Below are 17,636 nucleotides of genomic sequence, written 5' to 3'. Positions count from 1 at the left end.
AAATTTTTCTTTAAATCTTACATATCACTAATAGTTAATATCAGCAGAACGTTCAGGAATCAACAGAATCACAGTCATCTGTTTCAATCTGCCCCAACCCCCCCCCCCCCCCCCCTCGTCCTCTGAGGCCGCGGTGTGACCCCCTCCTGGTCCTGGGACTGATTAGTGCCATCGAGTGACATCAGAGGCCCAGACGCAGCGAGCGGTCGTTCCACATGTTCATAAAAATCATCAAAGTCACAGATGAGAGTCATGACACGGCTTCGGGGGAGGAAACGACTACTGTGCGTAAACAAGAGGAGAGTTCATCTCAACATTTATAACCCCCCCCCCACAACCCCTCAGGGTCAGGTGGGGGGGGGGCTCTCAGCTGACAGAGGGTCAAGGGCAGAACGCCCCCCCCCCCCCTTGTTGTCCCAGGGCCTGATTGGATGGAGGAGGTTGAGCAATCAATTGTCCCGCCTCTGCCCCGTGTCTGTCTCTACGTCCCACCCCCCCCCTCCCCTCCCCCCCGTCTGCTAGCTGATGGACATTTGACCAAATAAAGACAAGAGCTCGAATATGAAGTGTGTCCCTGTTGTTTTCTCTAACATGACAAACCAATAATCACAGATTCTAGTGATGTCAAACAGATTTTCACCAGCGACTAAAAAGATATTTGACAACAAACTTTGGCAGATTTTTTAAAAGCAGTTAAATTAGTTTTCTGGCTATTATCAGGTTTTTGTGTTTAAGCATGTAAACAACATCCTATAGATATCACACTGGTTGGAGAACTCGACTGAGAGATTGATTTCTGTTTCCAAGGCTCACAGACATGCCGACTGGTTTGACTGGAGACTGAATTAACTGTTAGGTCTGGCTCTGGGTATCAGCCCATGATGCACTGGTGACTGGAAGCGGTGCAGAATAATGGACCGGAGCATTGAGGTTTGACCAACAACACAAGAAATATCTCGGGTAATAAAAATAAACTAGAGGGACAATCTATTTCACCACGATAAGGAAAATGAAAGGAAATTCCTGGATCCGCCTGTTTATCCGTCTCCGCTCCAAATCAAGTATTTAAAACAACCTCCTCGAAGGAAACTACTGGAAACAGTCCCAATAAAACTTCAACCAGACGTCCACAGATCCCAGAAGACATGGTTTTCCCCTTTGGCTTTTCATGAAACTCCACCAGCAGGTTGACATTTGGGCTTCTGAGGAAATGATGCAATAAAAGTGTCTCTGCTCTTCACCCACAACACCAGAGTGAGGACTTCAGGAGAGAGAGAGCAACACCACATCAACAAGCAACTCAAACCTCATCTGTTTGAAGCTGCATTGGACCTGGTCTGGTTCTATCTGTCTCTGTCTATATCGCCTTAAATATGTGAAGCTTCCTATGGTCACTTGAAAGGCGAATTTTTTGTTGTTGTTATTATTGTTATTAAAATGATGTTTTCCTCTACAGCAACATCACTTTTCTCTGTTTTTCCAACATTTTAGATTCTGCATTTTTACAACTAACCCTTCCCTTTGTGGCCAAACCCCTGCAGAGGACGGATCCAATGGTAGCAGAGTGTTTTTGTGGGAAGACATGGACTCATAAAGAAACAAAGAGAATGTCAAAGGAGTAGGAGGTTGAATCAAGCAGAGAGAGAACGGCAATAAAGGAAAGTCTGGTTATACAACTGAGCGCCTCAGAAGAGTCGGCCCCTGGCGAGGCTTGTTCAGTCCGGCTGCTAAGATAACAAGGCAGGAATTATCTCCCAAAGTGCTATTAATAGCAGGCGAGTCACATCTTGTCCCTCGGTGAGAGCATCCCGCACCCAGAGGCGCTGCTTTCCATTTTCAAACTCTTTTTTGAAATGTGCATTTTAACAGAAGCTGGGACGGATGAATGAGACTCTGAGCTCAAAGTCCCGTCCGCTGATTGGATGAAGGAATGAACAGAGTTTGATTTTGACCCTGGTATTTGCTGATGGGGAGTTTTTCTGTTTTTTTTAAGGCACTTTTTCACTCAGGTTGGTGGAAAAGTTCAAAGTTCTCAGCGACTCGACAAAACAAAGTCTGTTCAGCATCTTGTCCTGAAGCTCTCAGTCATTAATGACCTCTGACCCCTTTAAAGGGAGCTGACACATCGAAGTCTGAGGGGAAATGAACAACAAGCATCTTATACAGACGTTTTCAGATTCAGATTAATTAAAAACAATAACAAATGAATTCATTTCATTAGAGGTTAAAATAAGATTTTATTAAAAAGGGGAAATGTACGAGCTACAGTAGTAAGAATGAGTTGTTAAAATTAACTCCACCTTTAGCAGCTGCAACATTAAAGTTTTATGCATCAATGATTATGCTCCAGTGATAAAATGAAATGGAATAAAGTAAATAGTTAGTACTTTTACTTTTGGAACTTTAAGTTTAATTGATGCTGATACTTTATTACTTTTACTTACCCCTCTGGAGTCTGTTATCCTGTCAGCATGTTTAAATCATGTTTACAGATTTTAGAAATAATTATCTAATAAGATATAAGTATATAATATATAGTATAATCCTATACAGGCAATGTTTGTACAAAATAAGAAAGGGTTAGACTAAAATGTGACCTTTACTTATAACAGTGATTATTTCTACACAGTTTTATTAGTTAAGTAAAACGGAGGTGTGAAGTTACAAAGTACAATTACTCTTACTGTCCTAATGCAGTACTAGTATTTCCAAGTATCTGTACTTTACTTGGGTATTTGTCTGACAACTTTTACTTGCGACATTTCAACACAAATATCTAAACTATATTATATTTTATGTTATATAATGTTTTTACGTGAAAGGAGTCTCAGTTTGCTTTGCAGCCAGAATAGAAAATGACCTTCAGAGGGGAACTCAGTACACGTGAGTACATTTCAGAGCTTGTACTTTTCAAACACAAGTACTTGAGTGAAGAATGTGTTGACGTCACAGAGCAAAACATCATCTTCCTTTAGCAGCTTTCTCACCTGCAGAGTGAAGCGGTCTTAGGAGCAGGATTAACCCACATCGCTCTCAGCAGGCGGCGCCGCTGACCCGGCCGTTAGCTCAGTGTCACACTAACCTACAGTGGTCGTCTTCGAGGGAACAGGACATTGGCGACTTAAACCTTTGCTCCACCTTCACACCCACGGCTCCCGGAGAGAGAGAGAGAGAGGCAGTGTACGTACACAAGCAGCGTGTCGCCCGCTGCATATGGCACGTTTATTTAAGGAAAGCGTGAGAACAGCAACACAATGTGCCTCGCTCTCCACACGCCTCCAAATGACCACCCACCACATCCGCACAAGCAGAGCGCTGCAGCGTGGGGCCTGCAGGCTGCAGCTTTACAAATAGTCCGACTGAGACGTGTCCTCTGCTATTTAATGCTTCACACACACACGTACAATTAACTTTGACAGCAGGGATATTTTTGAACAGTCTCACCTACACACTTTTCAGAGATAGATCTCCGAGCGGAGGCCGTGAAAGACGAGCTGTTTGCCTTTGGCCTTAGACCTCGGAGACGTCCACGGACAAACATAGCTCTGTATCCGATGTGGCAGCTCGTGTTTGTCTGTTCTTACTATTATTGCCCCGGCAGCAGGCTCATAATCTCTGCATCGTGGCTGCAGGGATTTGCCGGGGATTATAGTTTTCATACCAGCTGCTGGAGTTCGCTTTAAACAGAGTGACGTCTGCAGGGATGTGAGTTTGTACCAGAGATTCCCGATTTGGAAAGTGCAGGTGATAATGACAAAGGTTATTTATTTATGACCTTTAACCTCTGGCCTTCAGCAGCCGCTCCATTGCACACGTGCATGTGAGTAAACAGGCAGGAATGGTGATGTCTTATTCTCCATCAAATACATAAAAGCAGTCCTTTTTCTTATTTTAAAAGAGTGAGAGGTTTGTATCACACATTAGATCAGTTTGAGATCCAGCTCCAACATTTAGAACGAGTTCTTAAAAAGATGAACAACAAACAAACTCTGTTCCTCTATTTAGAGCAAGTGCCATCAAATGTGGGGGCGCTGAAAGAAAAACTCACAGCCTCGATAAAATCACAACAGTTCATTCTCTGGGAAATATGAGTGAGCTCAGCAGATTTCACTAGTAATAGTATTAATACTACACTGTAAAAAATACTTATGTCATCATTAGAAGTCCAGTATTGAAATTATACTTGTTCTTCTCAGACTATGTTGTTATTATTATTGTGAATAAAAGATTGGCATTTATTCCAGTATTTTGTAAGGATGAATTTGTGTTTAAATATCTATAAATTACTTTTTATTTGGAGTCCAACGTACAATCTACTGTCCCTGGAGTCCAGTGTGGGATTAAATGATATAAATACATAAATACATGCATTAAAATGATGAAACAGGTGATATAAGTATGAGGTGATGAAGTATTTATCACGCTACGTGTTTGGAAACAGGAGCACCAGGATTAGAAACCAGATGAAAGGTCACATGATCACCAGCGTTAATCACCTTCATCCAGAGTCAATAAAGATCTGAAGAACATTTTATTCTTATCTGGTCAAAGTGATGACCTCATCATCTGCACTTCCTTCACAGAACACACTTCAATTAAAACCAGTCAGATTGTGTTGATGTGTGTGAGTCAACGCTGAGTGGGTTTGATAAACAGATTAACTGAGGACGTGTGACTTTGTTAAACATATGTGAGGAAGTGAGAGAAGAATCCAGAAGAAAAGCAGAAAGAAACAACTCAGTGGGTTTCACATGTATGCAGATGATACAGTTTTATATATCTTTATCAAGTACTGTCGATGTTAATAAGCGTGAAATGTCGTGTAATGCGTTGTTAAGAACAGTTTTTGCTAACAAAGGCTAGCTGGCTAATGTAAACATCGTAAACTGGAACTCTATCAACACGGGTTGTTCGGGTGTGACATCATTCCGAGCTCCGAGGTTTAATGGAACGAGGCGTATTGTAATACTCTCATCTGAAAATATATAGTGTGTAATAAATATAATGTCACAACTATTATGACACTTTAACTTCCTGTGGCAAATAACAGTGCATTGCACAATCCAGTCTCGAGTGTTTATTTTACAACATATTGCACAATCCCTTCCCTGGCGCTTGTATTGTATCTTTCATATTACATTTTATTTTTTTACAAATCTTTATATTTTTTATATTTATACTCAATCACACCACATCCAATTCCCTGTATGTGTAAACCTGCTTGGAAATAAAACCTGATTCTGATTTGAAAAGTTAATAATTCCTTCTGAACGGTTGAGTAACCAACAGAATTGGAATCAATCACGTAAATTATTAATAATTGTTTACAGTGTCGGGGTAACTGTACTAAGTAGCAGTCAGGTTTTGTGTATTAGTTACAGTTACAGTTAAGGTAACGACTTCAGTACATTTCCAACGCAGCTGGCCCTTTAAGAAAAATACCGGGGAGGGGGGCCGAGGGGGGAGAAGTGTGAATGAAATCCAGCCATTCATAAATATCAGCCCCTGCCGCGCTGTGATTGGCCGAACCGACCCTCGTGCACGAGTCACCACCTCCTCAGACGACATTGGCTGCTCCCCGGACGGACGTGCCCGGTCAGCCAATCAGAGGGCGAGCCTGCGCGCCGCCGGAGCCCGGGGGAAAGAAGCGAGCGAACCATTGAGAAAAAAGCTCAGTCAACTTCTGAGCGTCGCCCGAGCAGCATCTGTGCGTGAGAGTGCGTGATCCTGCTTGATACTGCGTGTTAGTGCGCGGACCGGTGCACGACGCTGTGTGGTCGTTTAATCATCACTTCGTGCGCGTGGATATTTTAACGCATCTTTTCGGACGCAGAGGACGTGGACGCGCATCGCAAGGTAAGCTGCTGCTGCTGCTGTGGGGGGGGGAACTAGTTTCCACGGAGCCGCGGATGTTTTTCTTCTCTAACGCGCTTATACGAAACGCCATTTTATTCAAAGATATTTACTTTGGCGACCATTTTAAAATATTCCGCTTCTACGTGCGTTAAATAAAACACAGTGCGTGTCTACACTGTATGTGTTGTTGTGTGTGTGCGTGTGTTGATTTACGTGCGTGGTTGTTGCGCGGTCAGGACACTGTGATTTTTTTTTTTTTTTTTTTTATGAATGGACGGGCCATTTTTTTTCTTCCCTTGTTTCCAAACGGATCCAGTTTCACTTCATTGAGAAAAACAAGGAAGGGAGGGGGGTTGGGGGAAGGGCGGAGGGAGGAGGAGGGGGGGTGGTGTCGGATGACCCCCCCCCCGCTCCAGAACCTCGACTGAGACACAAAAGTTTCACGCAAATTGGGATTTTGCGCAAAAAGTTTTAAAGTTGCGCAGTTTGACTTTGAACTTCTTTTATGAAGTGACATTTTTAATTTTTTTGCAAACTTTGTCCTGTTTAAAAAAAATCAATATTATTAATTTACACAAAATATGGATATATAACTATAACCATAATAATATTTATTCATAAACCACTTCACTAAAGATTTCTCGGGTTAACAGTAAAAATAAATAAGTCACAAAATCATGAGGAAAAAAGTTTAAAATATGATAACGGATGTCTATCATTAATATCTGCTTCTATATGATAAAATAAATATCGTAATTATACTTATTGATGAAACCTGTAAAAGTGAAGTAACTTTTATTTTTCTAAAAGCTTCAAACTTCCATCTTGCAGGTTCAAACCCCTCTCTCGCCTTATTCCATCTTCCCATGCGTAGATAGCAGGTCAGAGTCGAGCCAGTTAAACCGTCAACGCTAACTTTCTGCTTCAGATTAACGAGCTATATTAATACTCCACATAGAGACGCTGGCTCCTGCTCGGCTGTTGTAATCATCGGCCTGCACTCCCTCCGTGTCGGTCGTCTATTAACAGGAGATGGAGGAGTGAGTCACATCACTGGGAGGACACTAATCCACTCTTTCTTCAACTTTGTCTTTTTTAAATTCCTCATCCCAGCAGAGTTGTACACAGGGAGGGGGGGGCGGTAGCTGTGACAGTAGTTTTTATGAGGCATCAATAGTTCGGAGCGTCGATAAGACTCTAAACAGATCTGTGACCAGTTTCATCCCGAGGAGCGAGACTCCTCTTCCCAAGTCCTTTACTCCACATCTCTGAGCTGATTATAGTGGGAGAGTAGTGCAGCTTATAGAAATGCACTACATGTGTTTCATAATGACCGTGTGTGTTTGTGTTGAGCTGCCCCCCCCCCCCCACACACTTCAAAGAGCTGTTTGTTGCTTAAATAAAGGGCCGAGGGAAGATGGTGGCCTTGTTGCAGCATCAGAAGATGAAGCAGGGAACCAGTTGTGCTGCTGTGTAAACACAACCCGATGTAGAGGAGTTCCAGATGTTTACGTTTTAGAACCAACAGCTTCTTCAGGGTTCTGGTTGTTTGAGGTTTTACTGTTCGTCCACCGCCCCTGAAGCTGATTCTGTGTCCTCTCCTCATCCTTGTTCTCCAGTGACCTACAAAGTGACGCAGGCGCTGTCGCTTTAAAGCGAACACCTCCCCCTCCCCCCCAATACTGAAGCCCCCCCCCATTCGACCAGATAACATGGACGGATTCTACGACCAGCAGGTCCCATTCATGGTCCCACCCAGCGTAAGTGGACACACGACATCATGTCCTTACATTGTTGACCAGTGGCTTTGCATTGTGCACAGTGGTGGCCGTGCATCCCAGTGCTCCGGTCACTGCCTCCTGTCTGTTGATGTTCTGACATTTCTCCATCTTCTCCTTCTTCTCCATCTTCTCCCAGCAGCACAAGTCTCATGTGGATGGAGCGTCTCACGTCAGGCCTCTGTTGGACAGGAAGAGGAAGTTTGTCGACACAGAACTCGCCCAGGACACGGAAGGTAACGCCCGTCCCTGTGATCAGCATGTTTTTGATTTGTTGGAACATCTGATTTATAACTTTTTTTATTTTTTTTATTTCTCAATTTCCAGATCTCTTCCAAGACCTCAGCCAGCTGCAGGAGATCTGGATCGCAGAAGGTGAGTTTTGTATTTATTCTATAGGATATAAATTTTGACAATTCTGCCGAAGTTTCCGAAAGTTGTATTTTCACAATTATCAACCAACCGTGTTTATCTCTTAGACCTTTTGTTTCTAAAAGGTGAACACAATGAAATTGGGCAAGTTTTAAGGTGAAAGATTAACTCGGCCGGAATGTGAAATATAGGCTATTTCTCAGTTAGCAATTAAAGCAAGAAGAGCAAAGTCCTTCGCACGAGAAACTGCTGACCATGTTATTGTTTTAGTTTTGGCTTAAATTGATTTTTTTGAAAATATCCAAAGGAGCATTTTTTTGATTGGTGCCTTTTCTCCTGTGTCTCCACAGCCCAGGTGCCTGATGACGAACAGTTTGTCCCTGATTTCCAGTCGGAGAGCTGTGAGTACTTCTGTTGTTCGTCTGTTGATTGTTGTGATTCTGTAACGGCCTTGGTGAAGTTGATCCTGATGGTCGGGATGTTTTAGTCCCGGTCGGTTCTTTTTTGTATTCAGGAAATTGAACTAGCCGTCTTTAATCGGGCTGAAATGAGACTTAATCCTCCTTTTTTCTTACGAGGAAATCTTTTTCTTTTTGAATTAATGTCCCTGGAAAGACGTCCGGGTCACCCCCTGCCATACACTAGCATTCTTCATCCTTTTGAGGACGAGCACCATCCTTCGTCTTCAAGACTCGACTCAGGGAAGAGCTGCTCTCCCTCCCTCCCTGCCTCTCCTCCATTTTGAGTTTAATCAGCCGATTGGCATGGGGCATCACATGAGCCAAGCTCCTAATCTGATTTCACACTTTCTCGCACTCGGGCCCTGCTGCTGAAGTGGGCTAGATTCCAGAGGATCGTGGCGGCTTCAGATCTGCCTGTTCTAAGTCTCTGCTACCCTGAACCAACATCCCTCAGAAGCTGTCAGTGCAGCCTCCTGCTCTGCTCTGTAGGCTGCAGCCAGGGGGGGGGGGGGCATGTTTGAATTATGCCCAATGGAGCATTTTATGTGCTCCCCCCCCCTCCCTCGCCCATGTCTTTCTGAGTTTATGTTTTCGTCTGATGCGTAGGAGATGGAGACAGGGTGTGGTGGCTGCCTCTCGGCGTCAGGGCTTTTAAATCCTGGTTACTGTGGCACGTCGAGCTGTAAACTGATCACAGACCTGCAGAGCTGCAACATGTTATTGACGTTGATGCATGTATTCTTTTATAGAGCGCCATGCCAAGGTTCTGTGTGGGTTTATTCTGAATGCTGCTGGGTCAGTGTTAAGTGCCGTTGTGGTTGCGTCCGTGACCTTGTGCTGTCAGTACACTGTGTAGCTGTGTGTGTGTTTGCTGGTTTGTGTTGCCTCTGAAGGACCCTTTTTCAGTTTAAACACTTCGCTTGTCAGGAGTAGTGCACCTCATGGGGACCAGAGTCTAATGAGGCATATCTGAGGTCCTGGTAAATGTTAGCGGTATGGTTTTAGTCATGTTGTCCCCAATGATTGGTTTTCCGAGCAGTGTCCTTGATACAGAGGAGTGAGTTTGGTAGTCTTTGTCTCTCTCTCTCTCTCAAATCCCTTATTCAACAAAACTAGAGCTTCAAATATGAGTTTCAGTGAATAACGGCTCCTTCACCGAACTGTACATAATTTACTCGTAAGCTGAAAAGAGAGAAGTTGTGGACGTGGATCGACTGGGATGCAACAGCACAAGAGTTTGTGTTTGTTGCTTTTTCATTAATCCAGCCCCCTAGCACTGATCCAGAGTAAGAGAAGACGTCTAATCTCCCCGTTATTTACTCTTCTGTGTGTGTGAGGAGTCTCGCCCGAGCCATTAGCTTTCGCTGCGCACACAAGGGAGCTCACGTGCCCATTGTTAGCTCCGCTCAGGTCCATCAGCACCCCGGGTGATTTATTCGGCTCCCGCTCCTCTGTGCCCAGGGATCCAGTTTCTGCCTGGCTATTATGTGGCGCCCCGGAAACTGCCGCTGATACGCAGAGAGCTGCAGCCAGTGTCTAATGGTTACAGCCCGGGAGAAGAAAATCATTCACCGCCATTAGATTACAGCCACACTGATTCATGGGGATTGGTATTGCTCGGCCTAATGGGAATCAGACGAGGAGTTTGATAGCCTTTGTGTGTACAGTGCAGTTAGTATCATGCTACCTAGCGCTGGTGGATGGATGGCTGTTTTCAGAGTGCGGAGTCGAGCGTCATTAGGGCGGATGATAAATAGCTGCTAAGTGGCTCTGTCAGTTGGGGGTGGAGGGGGGGGGGTGCACAGATGCTGTCCATGCTTCCATTTATCCATCAGATCCAAACGTTGTTAAGATAACTGCTGCACTTCTGTTTATAGCTTCAATTAGGTGATATCTGGAGTTTATCTAATGCATTCTGTTGTTCCTCCGCATGTCTCCTTCTATCTAGTGATGTTTCATGGCCCGCCACCAGCCAAGATCAAACGGGAGCTGACTCGCTCCGAGGAGCTGTCCCCCTGCCGCCAGGACAGGAGTCCCATGCCCTACGGGGAGAAGTGCCTTTACAGCTACAGGTGCGTAGTGTCCACAGCAGACTCTGGACCGTCTACTGATAATCCGTCTCAAATGAAACCAGTTCTGACTCCGGCCCCGTCTCTTCATCCACAGTGCCTGCGACAGGAAGCCCAGCCCAGGGTTCAAGCCATTAACTCCCCCCTCGACGCCGGTCTCTCCTTGCGGCCCCAACAGCACGCCAGGAGCGCACCCACTGAGCGGGCAGACCCCCCCGCCTCACTCCCATGTAGCCAATCCGAACCCGGGGCCGCGTTCGGTGCACGCACAACAGCCAATCACAGCAGGGCCGCCCAACCAGCAAGCACTCCCAGTCCACAGCCACAGCCCATCCTTCGCCGTGCCCTGTGCACCCATCAGTCAGGATGCCAACAACTTCACACCTGAGCACAGGTGAGCCTCTTTACCACGAGTTGGACTTTACAATAATTGTTGTGTATTTTCCAGCATTAATCACGTTGTTTTGCCATTTCTTGCATCTTCAGGTTCCAGAGGCAGATGTCAGAGCCATGTCTACCCTTCCCCCCGTCAGAGAGTCAAGGGCGCCCCCAGTTCCTGCCTCAGCCTCCCAGCAGCAACAACAACAACATCAACAACAACAACAACCTGCCACGTGACGGGCGGCCACCGTACCACCGGCAGATGTCAGAGCCGCTGGTGGCAGTGCCTCCCCAGGGCTTCAAACAAGAGCTCATCGACCCACGATACGCCGAGCAGGGCGTCCCCTCCATGGGCCCCCCAGGTCCCCCCCAGGGCCCTCAGTGTCAGGCTTCCTTCCATCCCATGGCCATCAAACAGGAGCCCCGCGACTTCTGCTTTGATTCTGGTGAGTAGCAGGAGTTGGAGAAGAGAATCCAGTGTGAAAGTGTCTCAGTATCAGTGTGAAAGGAATTGTCCGGAGCTGAGAGCGAGCAGCGGGTGAGGAATGTGCTTGGCCATGTTTGTTCTGGGCAGTAACACATGCCTGTGAGTTTTAGCATGCAGCAGAGGCCTGGTCACACAGACGCTCATTTCACACACTCAGAGACTCGGAGCCTAATGTGCGTTGTTCCTCCAGCGTCACGGAGGAAAGTGGGTCTTTCAGCTCCGCTTAAGCCTCCAAGGGCAAAAAGTAAATGGGTCATCCAGCCAGGTGCAGCAAACCTCTTCAATGAGCCTACCTGGAATAGATCTAGGCCAGCGCCCTCAGAGGACTTGGGGACATGCAACACAGCAGGTCCATTGTAGGGGCCTGGATTTCACAGAAAACTCAAGAGGCCAAACGATGCCTCCTTGTCAATCAGTCATGACAGAGCTGCTGTTTACTCGTGTTGTGTAAATCAAACGAGCCGGAGCGAGTGTGGGTTGTGCGTTGTTTGATCCCGAACACCCACACGCCCAGCTGTTGTCCCCGCTCAGATGCATTAGCACCATCTTTTCCTGAGACTCTGCAGCTTTTGTTCTTTATCTTTATCTCGTTCAGCCGCTCTCATTCTTCTCCTGCCTGTTGTGTGAGCGGCTGGCAGGGTAGTGATGTAATGACAAATCCTCTTAGCTCCTTTTGGTCTTTAAATACCTACGTCACCGGCCTTGTATCTCGAGATGCATGGACGCTGTGCATGTTCAGTGACAGATATACAGCCACAGTTTGAATCCCTGCAAGCATGCATTAGACCGGAGGAGTTTCGAGAGTTCTTCTAAGACTCGACAGTAACGATTGCTTCCTGTAGATTCTTTCCTGAGTCCGACACTTGAGGAAACACTCGTTCCTGATTGATCTGTGGCCATCTTATCAGCAGACAGGAAATAGAGGAGTGGAAGGGACAGAAACGCTGCGAACGGAAGACAGGCCTCGACCCCCCCGGGGGAGGACTGGCATAACTTGATTGTCATTGAGATTTAATACAGCAACCATGGTGCTAATCCCATTTAAGGGCTTGGCGGACATGCAAGGGATGTTGTGTGCTGAGCAGTGTACTCTGATCTGGGCTTTGGTCCACCCCTCCGTGTGCGTGGGCGGACGGTTTTCAGCCCAGCTACTGGAGCTGCGGATGAACTTGGCTGCTGGTTGGACAGAAAAGCCGCCACCGTGTCTTTTGACCTTTTATTTCCGTTCTGTATATTTGTCAGAGTGACCTAACGCACTAATATAGCTCGGCCTGGATGTCTCTATAAACACAGAGCTGCAGATACAATATCAAAGCTGCGTGTCTCTGTGCACGGTGGCAGGCGTCCAAATATATCTGTCAGCTGTGAGCAGGATTTTGATGTATTACACATTTGATAGGACGGTGAGGACGGTCGGTCTAAATCCATGCTCCTGTCTTCTTTGTTTACAGAAGTGCCTAACTGTCAGTCATCCTTTGGGAGAGCGGGGAGCTTCTACCAAAATAACCATGAAAGTAAGTTCAGAATTTTGTCTTCATTAATTTAAATTCATCCTCTGTGACCCTGAACCCTGTGACTTATCGAGCTGCTGAAAACTCAGCTGGTGATAAAGTAGCAGTCGGCAGCATTGAAATGACAACTCAGGGAGAAGTTAATCTATCAGTGAATCCCTGTGTAGCTGCCCGGCCCTATTGCTTTGCAGGCAGTTTTGATCTGTGGTCAGTGGCCTTGGTGTGAGAACACCTCGCTCGATCTGCTGTCGCACTTTCATCTGATTTTGTATCTTTCTTTCAATCGCAGGCTTCTCCTTCGACAGAGATCCTCAGCTCTACTTTGACGATACCTGCGTGGTCCCTGAAAGATTAGAAGGTAAGATCAAGAAAACCCAAGTTCTGTTAGATTCTCTAAAGAGGGCTCCTGTGAGCAGAGCTGAGTGCCTTGGCTGCTCGTGGTGCATAATGAACAGCGAGTCCTCTTCACAGTCGCCATCTGGCAGGAATGTCTCACCACACTGTGGCCGTGGTGGAGCACAGCGCTGACTGACACGTTTCTCTTTCTTTGCTCTTTCCCCTTCTGCCTCTTCATCTCTTCCTGTCCTCTCGTCTTCGCTCCTCTTCCTCTCGCAGGTAAAGTAAAGCAGGAGCCTTCCGTGTACCGTGACGGTCCTCCCTACCAGCGCCGCGGCTCCCTGCAGCTCTGGCAGTTCCTGGTGACTCTACTGGACGACCCGGCCAATGGCCACTTCATCGCCTGGACCGGTCGCGGCATGGAGTTTAAACTCATCGAGCCAGAGGAGGTGAGTCTCCACTTTGCACAACTCTATGGAGGTTTGATCTTCACAGAGCAGATTTGTGATCCATGGGTTCTTTCCCCTCAGGTGGCTCGTCGCTGGGGAATCCAGAAGAACCGACCGGCGATGAACTACGACAAGCTGAGCCGCTCGCTGCGCTACTACTACGAGAAGGGCATCATGCAGAAGGTAAAGGCACGTTCACCCCTTTCTATTCTCTCCTTCCACTCTCCTCTCCCAGCCATTGTGAGCTATGATAGCAGCTAAATAGATGCAGTGAATATTAGCCTGCGAGCCGCCATCTCTTCTTCTACAAATTACACGAGTCCTGCAACTTTTTCCCATGAGAGTCAATATGTCTGTTGTCTTGTTTCTCAGGTGGCAGGTGAACGATACGTGTACAAGTTTGTGTGCGACCCCGAGGCTCTGTTCTCCATGGCCTTCCCCGACAACCAGAGGCCCAACCTGAAGGTGGACCCGGACAGCCTGCCGGGGGTGGACGACGACACCGTGCCCCTCACCCACTACGAGGAGTCCGCCCCCTACCTGCTGGACACCGGGGAGCAGTGCGTGGCGGGCCTGCCCTTCTCAGACGTCTACGGCTACTAACACAAGCAGCTTCCGGCGTCCTGACACACACGCACACGCAAACACTCCCAGAGTCTCTCGACGCCCACTCTTAAAAAGAAAAACCCAGAGCTGGACCTGGCGAGCTTCTTTCGGGAAGATGGGACCTCTGCTCTGTTCCTTCTCCTGCTCCCTGGAAAAACCTTTTATTAAAAACTCTGTTCGCTTCCCCAGCCAAGAATGAACGAGGGGAAAAACCTGCGACGGCTCTTCTGCTGCACCATCACATGAACGACGGAGAAAGAGAGAGAGAGAGAGAGAAAGGTGGAGGGATGTGAGGCCGGTGACGTTGAACTGGAACCGGTCGCTCTCACAAGCTGAAGGAGAGAGGCTCCTGTTGCGACGGAGACCAAACGAAGCGAGGCCACAGCCAACTTCAAACGAACTGGCAGACCCCCCCCCCCCCCCCCCCCCCCCCTTTGTACGGGACTGCAAAACGTTGTTACTTTTCTGATTCTGTGTGACAATCTGCTTTTCTTAATTACAATCAAATAAGAAGTTAAAAACATTTAAAAAAAAAAAATCTAATAAGATATTTAAAAAGCAGCATTATTCTATAGTTGCCTTTTTTGGGACCCCCCCCCACCCACACACACATTTTTACGTCACCACATCTTAACGACAAAATCCGTGAAAGGGCTTTAAATTGCAAAAAAAAGACGGATTAACAAAAAAAACATCAAGCGGCTTGTGTTCTGTAGATAGGACGACAACTAGTTTTCTTTTAGACACCCAGAACCCTCAGGTTTCTGGGGCGTTGCTGTACTTCAGTCGGTCGGGCTGCTCTCTTGTGTAAATGTTTTGTTCTTTAATGGTTCTCCACTCGTAAGAGATTGTATCTGCCTCCCCTTAGAGACTGCACCCCCACAGTAGGAGCCCACAGTCTATACAGTCCACTCCTCCAGTCTCAGCTCATTACTGCTGGCGATTAGCACTCCCATCTCCTCCATTCGGAAAGGGATACATAACACGTGTTTTGCCAGATAATTCCCTAAAAAGCCTAAGAAGTTATTGTGTATGATAAATGGTCACGTTGCTCCTCTTCTTTTTCCATAACGCTGTCTCGGTGCTTCACGTGTCCTTGGCAGTGTACTCGTCCCTCTGATGCACCAGTATGGCAGGAGCATCAGGAGGCTGCATGCAAATAATAAAAAAACTAAAAGAATAAGAGGGGAGGAATTTTGACGACCTCTTTTTTTTGGGGGGGACACCTCTCCGCCAATCACGAGCTGTCACCTGGACACCCCTGCTTCTCTTTGCATGGTGTAATCAGTCAGGACTGTGTGCCCACTAACATATCGCTTTACCGGCTCTGGACAAAGAAGATATTTGTGATATTCTCTGCAATTTTCTTGTGTTCATGATCTCTGTTTCTGAATGGGGGCAAAGACAAACTTATATAAAGTATATATTTTTGCTATAAGGCTGCATTTGTTTTGTTTTTAATGTATGAGCTGTATAGTTCTGGCTTTAATAGACATGTACCTTTTTAAAAACCCATCTCCATCCTTGCGATGCAGCGACTGCAGACTGTTTCTTCAGGAGAGCCCTGTGCTGGGGTTGGATGAGGAGTTGTTACTATCTCGCCTGCAGACGTGCGTCCATGAAAAGACGCACGGCATCATGGGATCCCCCCCGGGCACAGGGAGCGTCTGCCCTTGTATAGGCTTCAGTCCACTCCCCTCACAACGTGTTTCTTACACTGCTGAGTTTATAATAATCTGTACTGGGTACAATAAACGGTCCTCTATGCTTCACTGCCTGCAGTCCTGGTGTGTTTCCTCACTCTCCCCCCCCCCCCCCCACACACACCCCTGTTGCAGTCAGTCGGTCAGCTGACTGGCTGCTGTGCTCTGGCAGTCACTGTGCTTGACCTGACTGATTTCTGAGTCACATGCCTCTCCTGACTGGCTAATCATTAACTCTCTTTTAACTTGTGGCAAATGTGTTTCATCAGCGTCGGGGATCCGAAAAAAACATCCTGGTTCCATATGTTTCATTCTGTCGACACTGTAACTGGTGTTTACATTTTTTTTAAAGGCATAGTCAAATTTTATATATGACATTTGCATAGAGTGTAGTTATTTAAGTACGTAAGCATCACTTAGTGTGGTGGTAATTTACATTTTACAAAGCAAGAGTTAAAAAAGAGCATAGCTTTGTATAAAGTATCAGACACCCCTTGGAGAATATACAGATAACAAAACAAAATAAAATATAATATATATCTTTGTAGAAATGTGTATTAATTGGTTTAAATCCCTTCAATATAAAATTCAATCTGTTTCTTTATCGCGGTGTCGTCTCTGCCTGTAGATGAAACCTTAACTTCACGTATATGTGCAAGTATTGGATATTTTAATATTTATGGCTCACTCCCAGCTCTCAGTCAAGTCTAATGCTTGACGCTCATGAATAATTTGGCAAACTCCGAACCATCACCAAACGGCAGCATCAGAAATGTCTTCCTGTTGCTCCTGTTCTGAAGGTTTTAGTGTCAAACTGTGAATTATTTACTGAGGAATCGTGCAAACATAGAAGTACAAGGATCAACCTGAACATTAAACCCAGGTCCCTGTTCTCACGTTGTTGCTCATTGATTTATATTACACATTATTAGATTTGTGCTGAGCGACATTACCACACAGTAAACCCTCGGGTTATTAAATAATCCACAATAAAGACTTCACAAATTGCGTTGAGAGATTTCAAACAGTTGCTAAATTCTACTGCATTTTAAAAGCTGTTGGATATTTCTAGAATGTGTTGCAATGAAAAGTAACTAGTACATAGAGTTGTGAAAATAGAGTAGTGGAGAGGAGCTGGGAAAGTGAACCTGTACTTATTCTGAGGAATGTTTGAGTAAACTAGTGGAGCCGCCAACCGTCCACTTCCATTCAACCAAGCTGCAACAAGAAACCTCTCAGCTCAACAGTGCAGTAGATGAATTCAAATAAAAGCAAAGTAGAAAGAGCTTACTATGAGAAAAAGACAATACAAAACTCAAACTATAAACATTCCAAGGTGCAGTGTGACACTCGCTGCAAATGAAGAACTCTAACTGTCTGTAGTGTGTCTGTAGTGTGTGTGTGAATAGTTATTGCACATCTAATTGTTGTGCGTTCTTCCCTGACCAGTTCCACATCCTCCCACCAAGTTTTGTGGAAATCCGTCTGATGGCTTTTTGCGTAATCTTGTTTACAAACAAACAAACCAGCAGACAGACGGGGGTGCAACCATATTTTTCCGGAGGTAATCATTTGCTCCAAACTGTGTGTTTGGCTCGTGTTGTGTTGTTTGGTTATATGTGAACTC

At 45.9% G+C, this 17,636-nt stretch overlaps 1 protein-coding gene across 2 annotated transcripts; it reads left to right on the top strand.

Moving 5' to 3' along the window:
* The first annotated feature begins 5,680 nt into the window (after positions 1 to 5,680).
* etv5a (ETS variant transcription factor 5a) lies at positions 5,681 to 14,734 on the top strand. Of its 2 annotated transcripts, none has more exons than XM_053440037.1 (13): positions 5,681 to 5,856; positions 7,476 to 7,616; positions 7,777 to 7,870; positions 7,962 to 8,009; positions 8,357 to 8,407; positions 10,416 to 10,539; positions 10,634 to 10,930; positions 11,023 to 11,363; positions 12,856 to 12,918; positions 13,205 to 13,273; positions 13,531 to 13,700; positions 13,782 to 13,883; positions 14,073 to 14,734. In XM_053440037.1, exons 2-13 carry the CDS (start codon positions 7,569 to 7,571, stop codon positions 14,301 to 14,303), a joined length of 1,638 nt encoding a protein of 545 aa, XP_053296012.1. In that variant the 5' UTR covers positions 5,681 to 5,856; positions 7,476 to 7,568; the 3' UTR covers positions 14,304 to 14,734. The 2 variants fall into 2 exon arrangements, with proteins under 2 accessions (XP_053296012.1, XP_053296011.1); XM_053440036.1 differs by having other exon boundaries at positions 7,774 to 7,870.
* Positions 14,735 to 17,636: the final 2,902 nt, after the last annotated feature.

This window comes from Pleuronectes platessa, chromosome 14 (genome assembly GCF_947347685.1).
Source record: "Pleuronectes platessa chromosome 14, fPlePla1.1, whole genome shotgun sequence".
In the NCBI taxonomy this organism is placed as follows: domain Eukaryota; kingdom Metazoa; phylum Chordata; class Actinopteri; order Pleuronectiformes; family Pleuronectidae; genus Pleuronectes; species Pleuronectes platessa.
The sequence above is the reverse complement of the archived record's forward strand: the minus strand, read 5'-3'. Positions and strand labels throughout refer to the sequence as shown.

What these genes read in the sequence shown, in the direction of transcription:
- etv5a (XM_053440036.1), top strand. Translation starts at nt 7,569, where the DNA reads ATGGACGGATTCTACGACCAGCAGGTCCCATTCATGGTCCCACCCAGC. An exon ending in GGAGATCTGGATCGCAGAAG is followed by an intron (nt 8,010 to 8,356) that starts GTGAGTTTTGTA and finishes GTGTCTCCACAG; the next exon opens with CCCAGGTGCCTGATGACGAA. An exon ending in GGTCCCTGAAAGATTAGAAG is followed by an intron (nt 13,274 to 13,530) that starts GTAAGATCAAGA and finishes TTCCTCTCGCAG; the next exon opens with GTAAAGTAAAGCAGGAGCCT.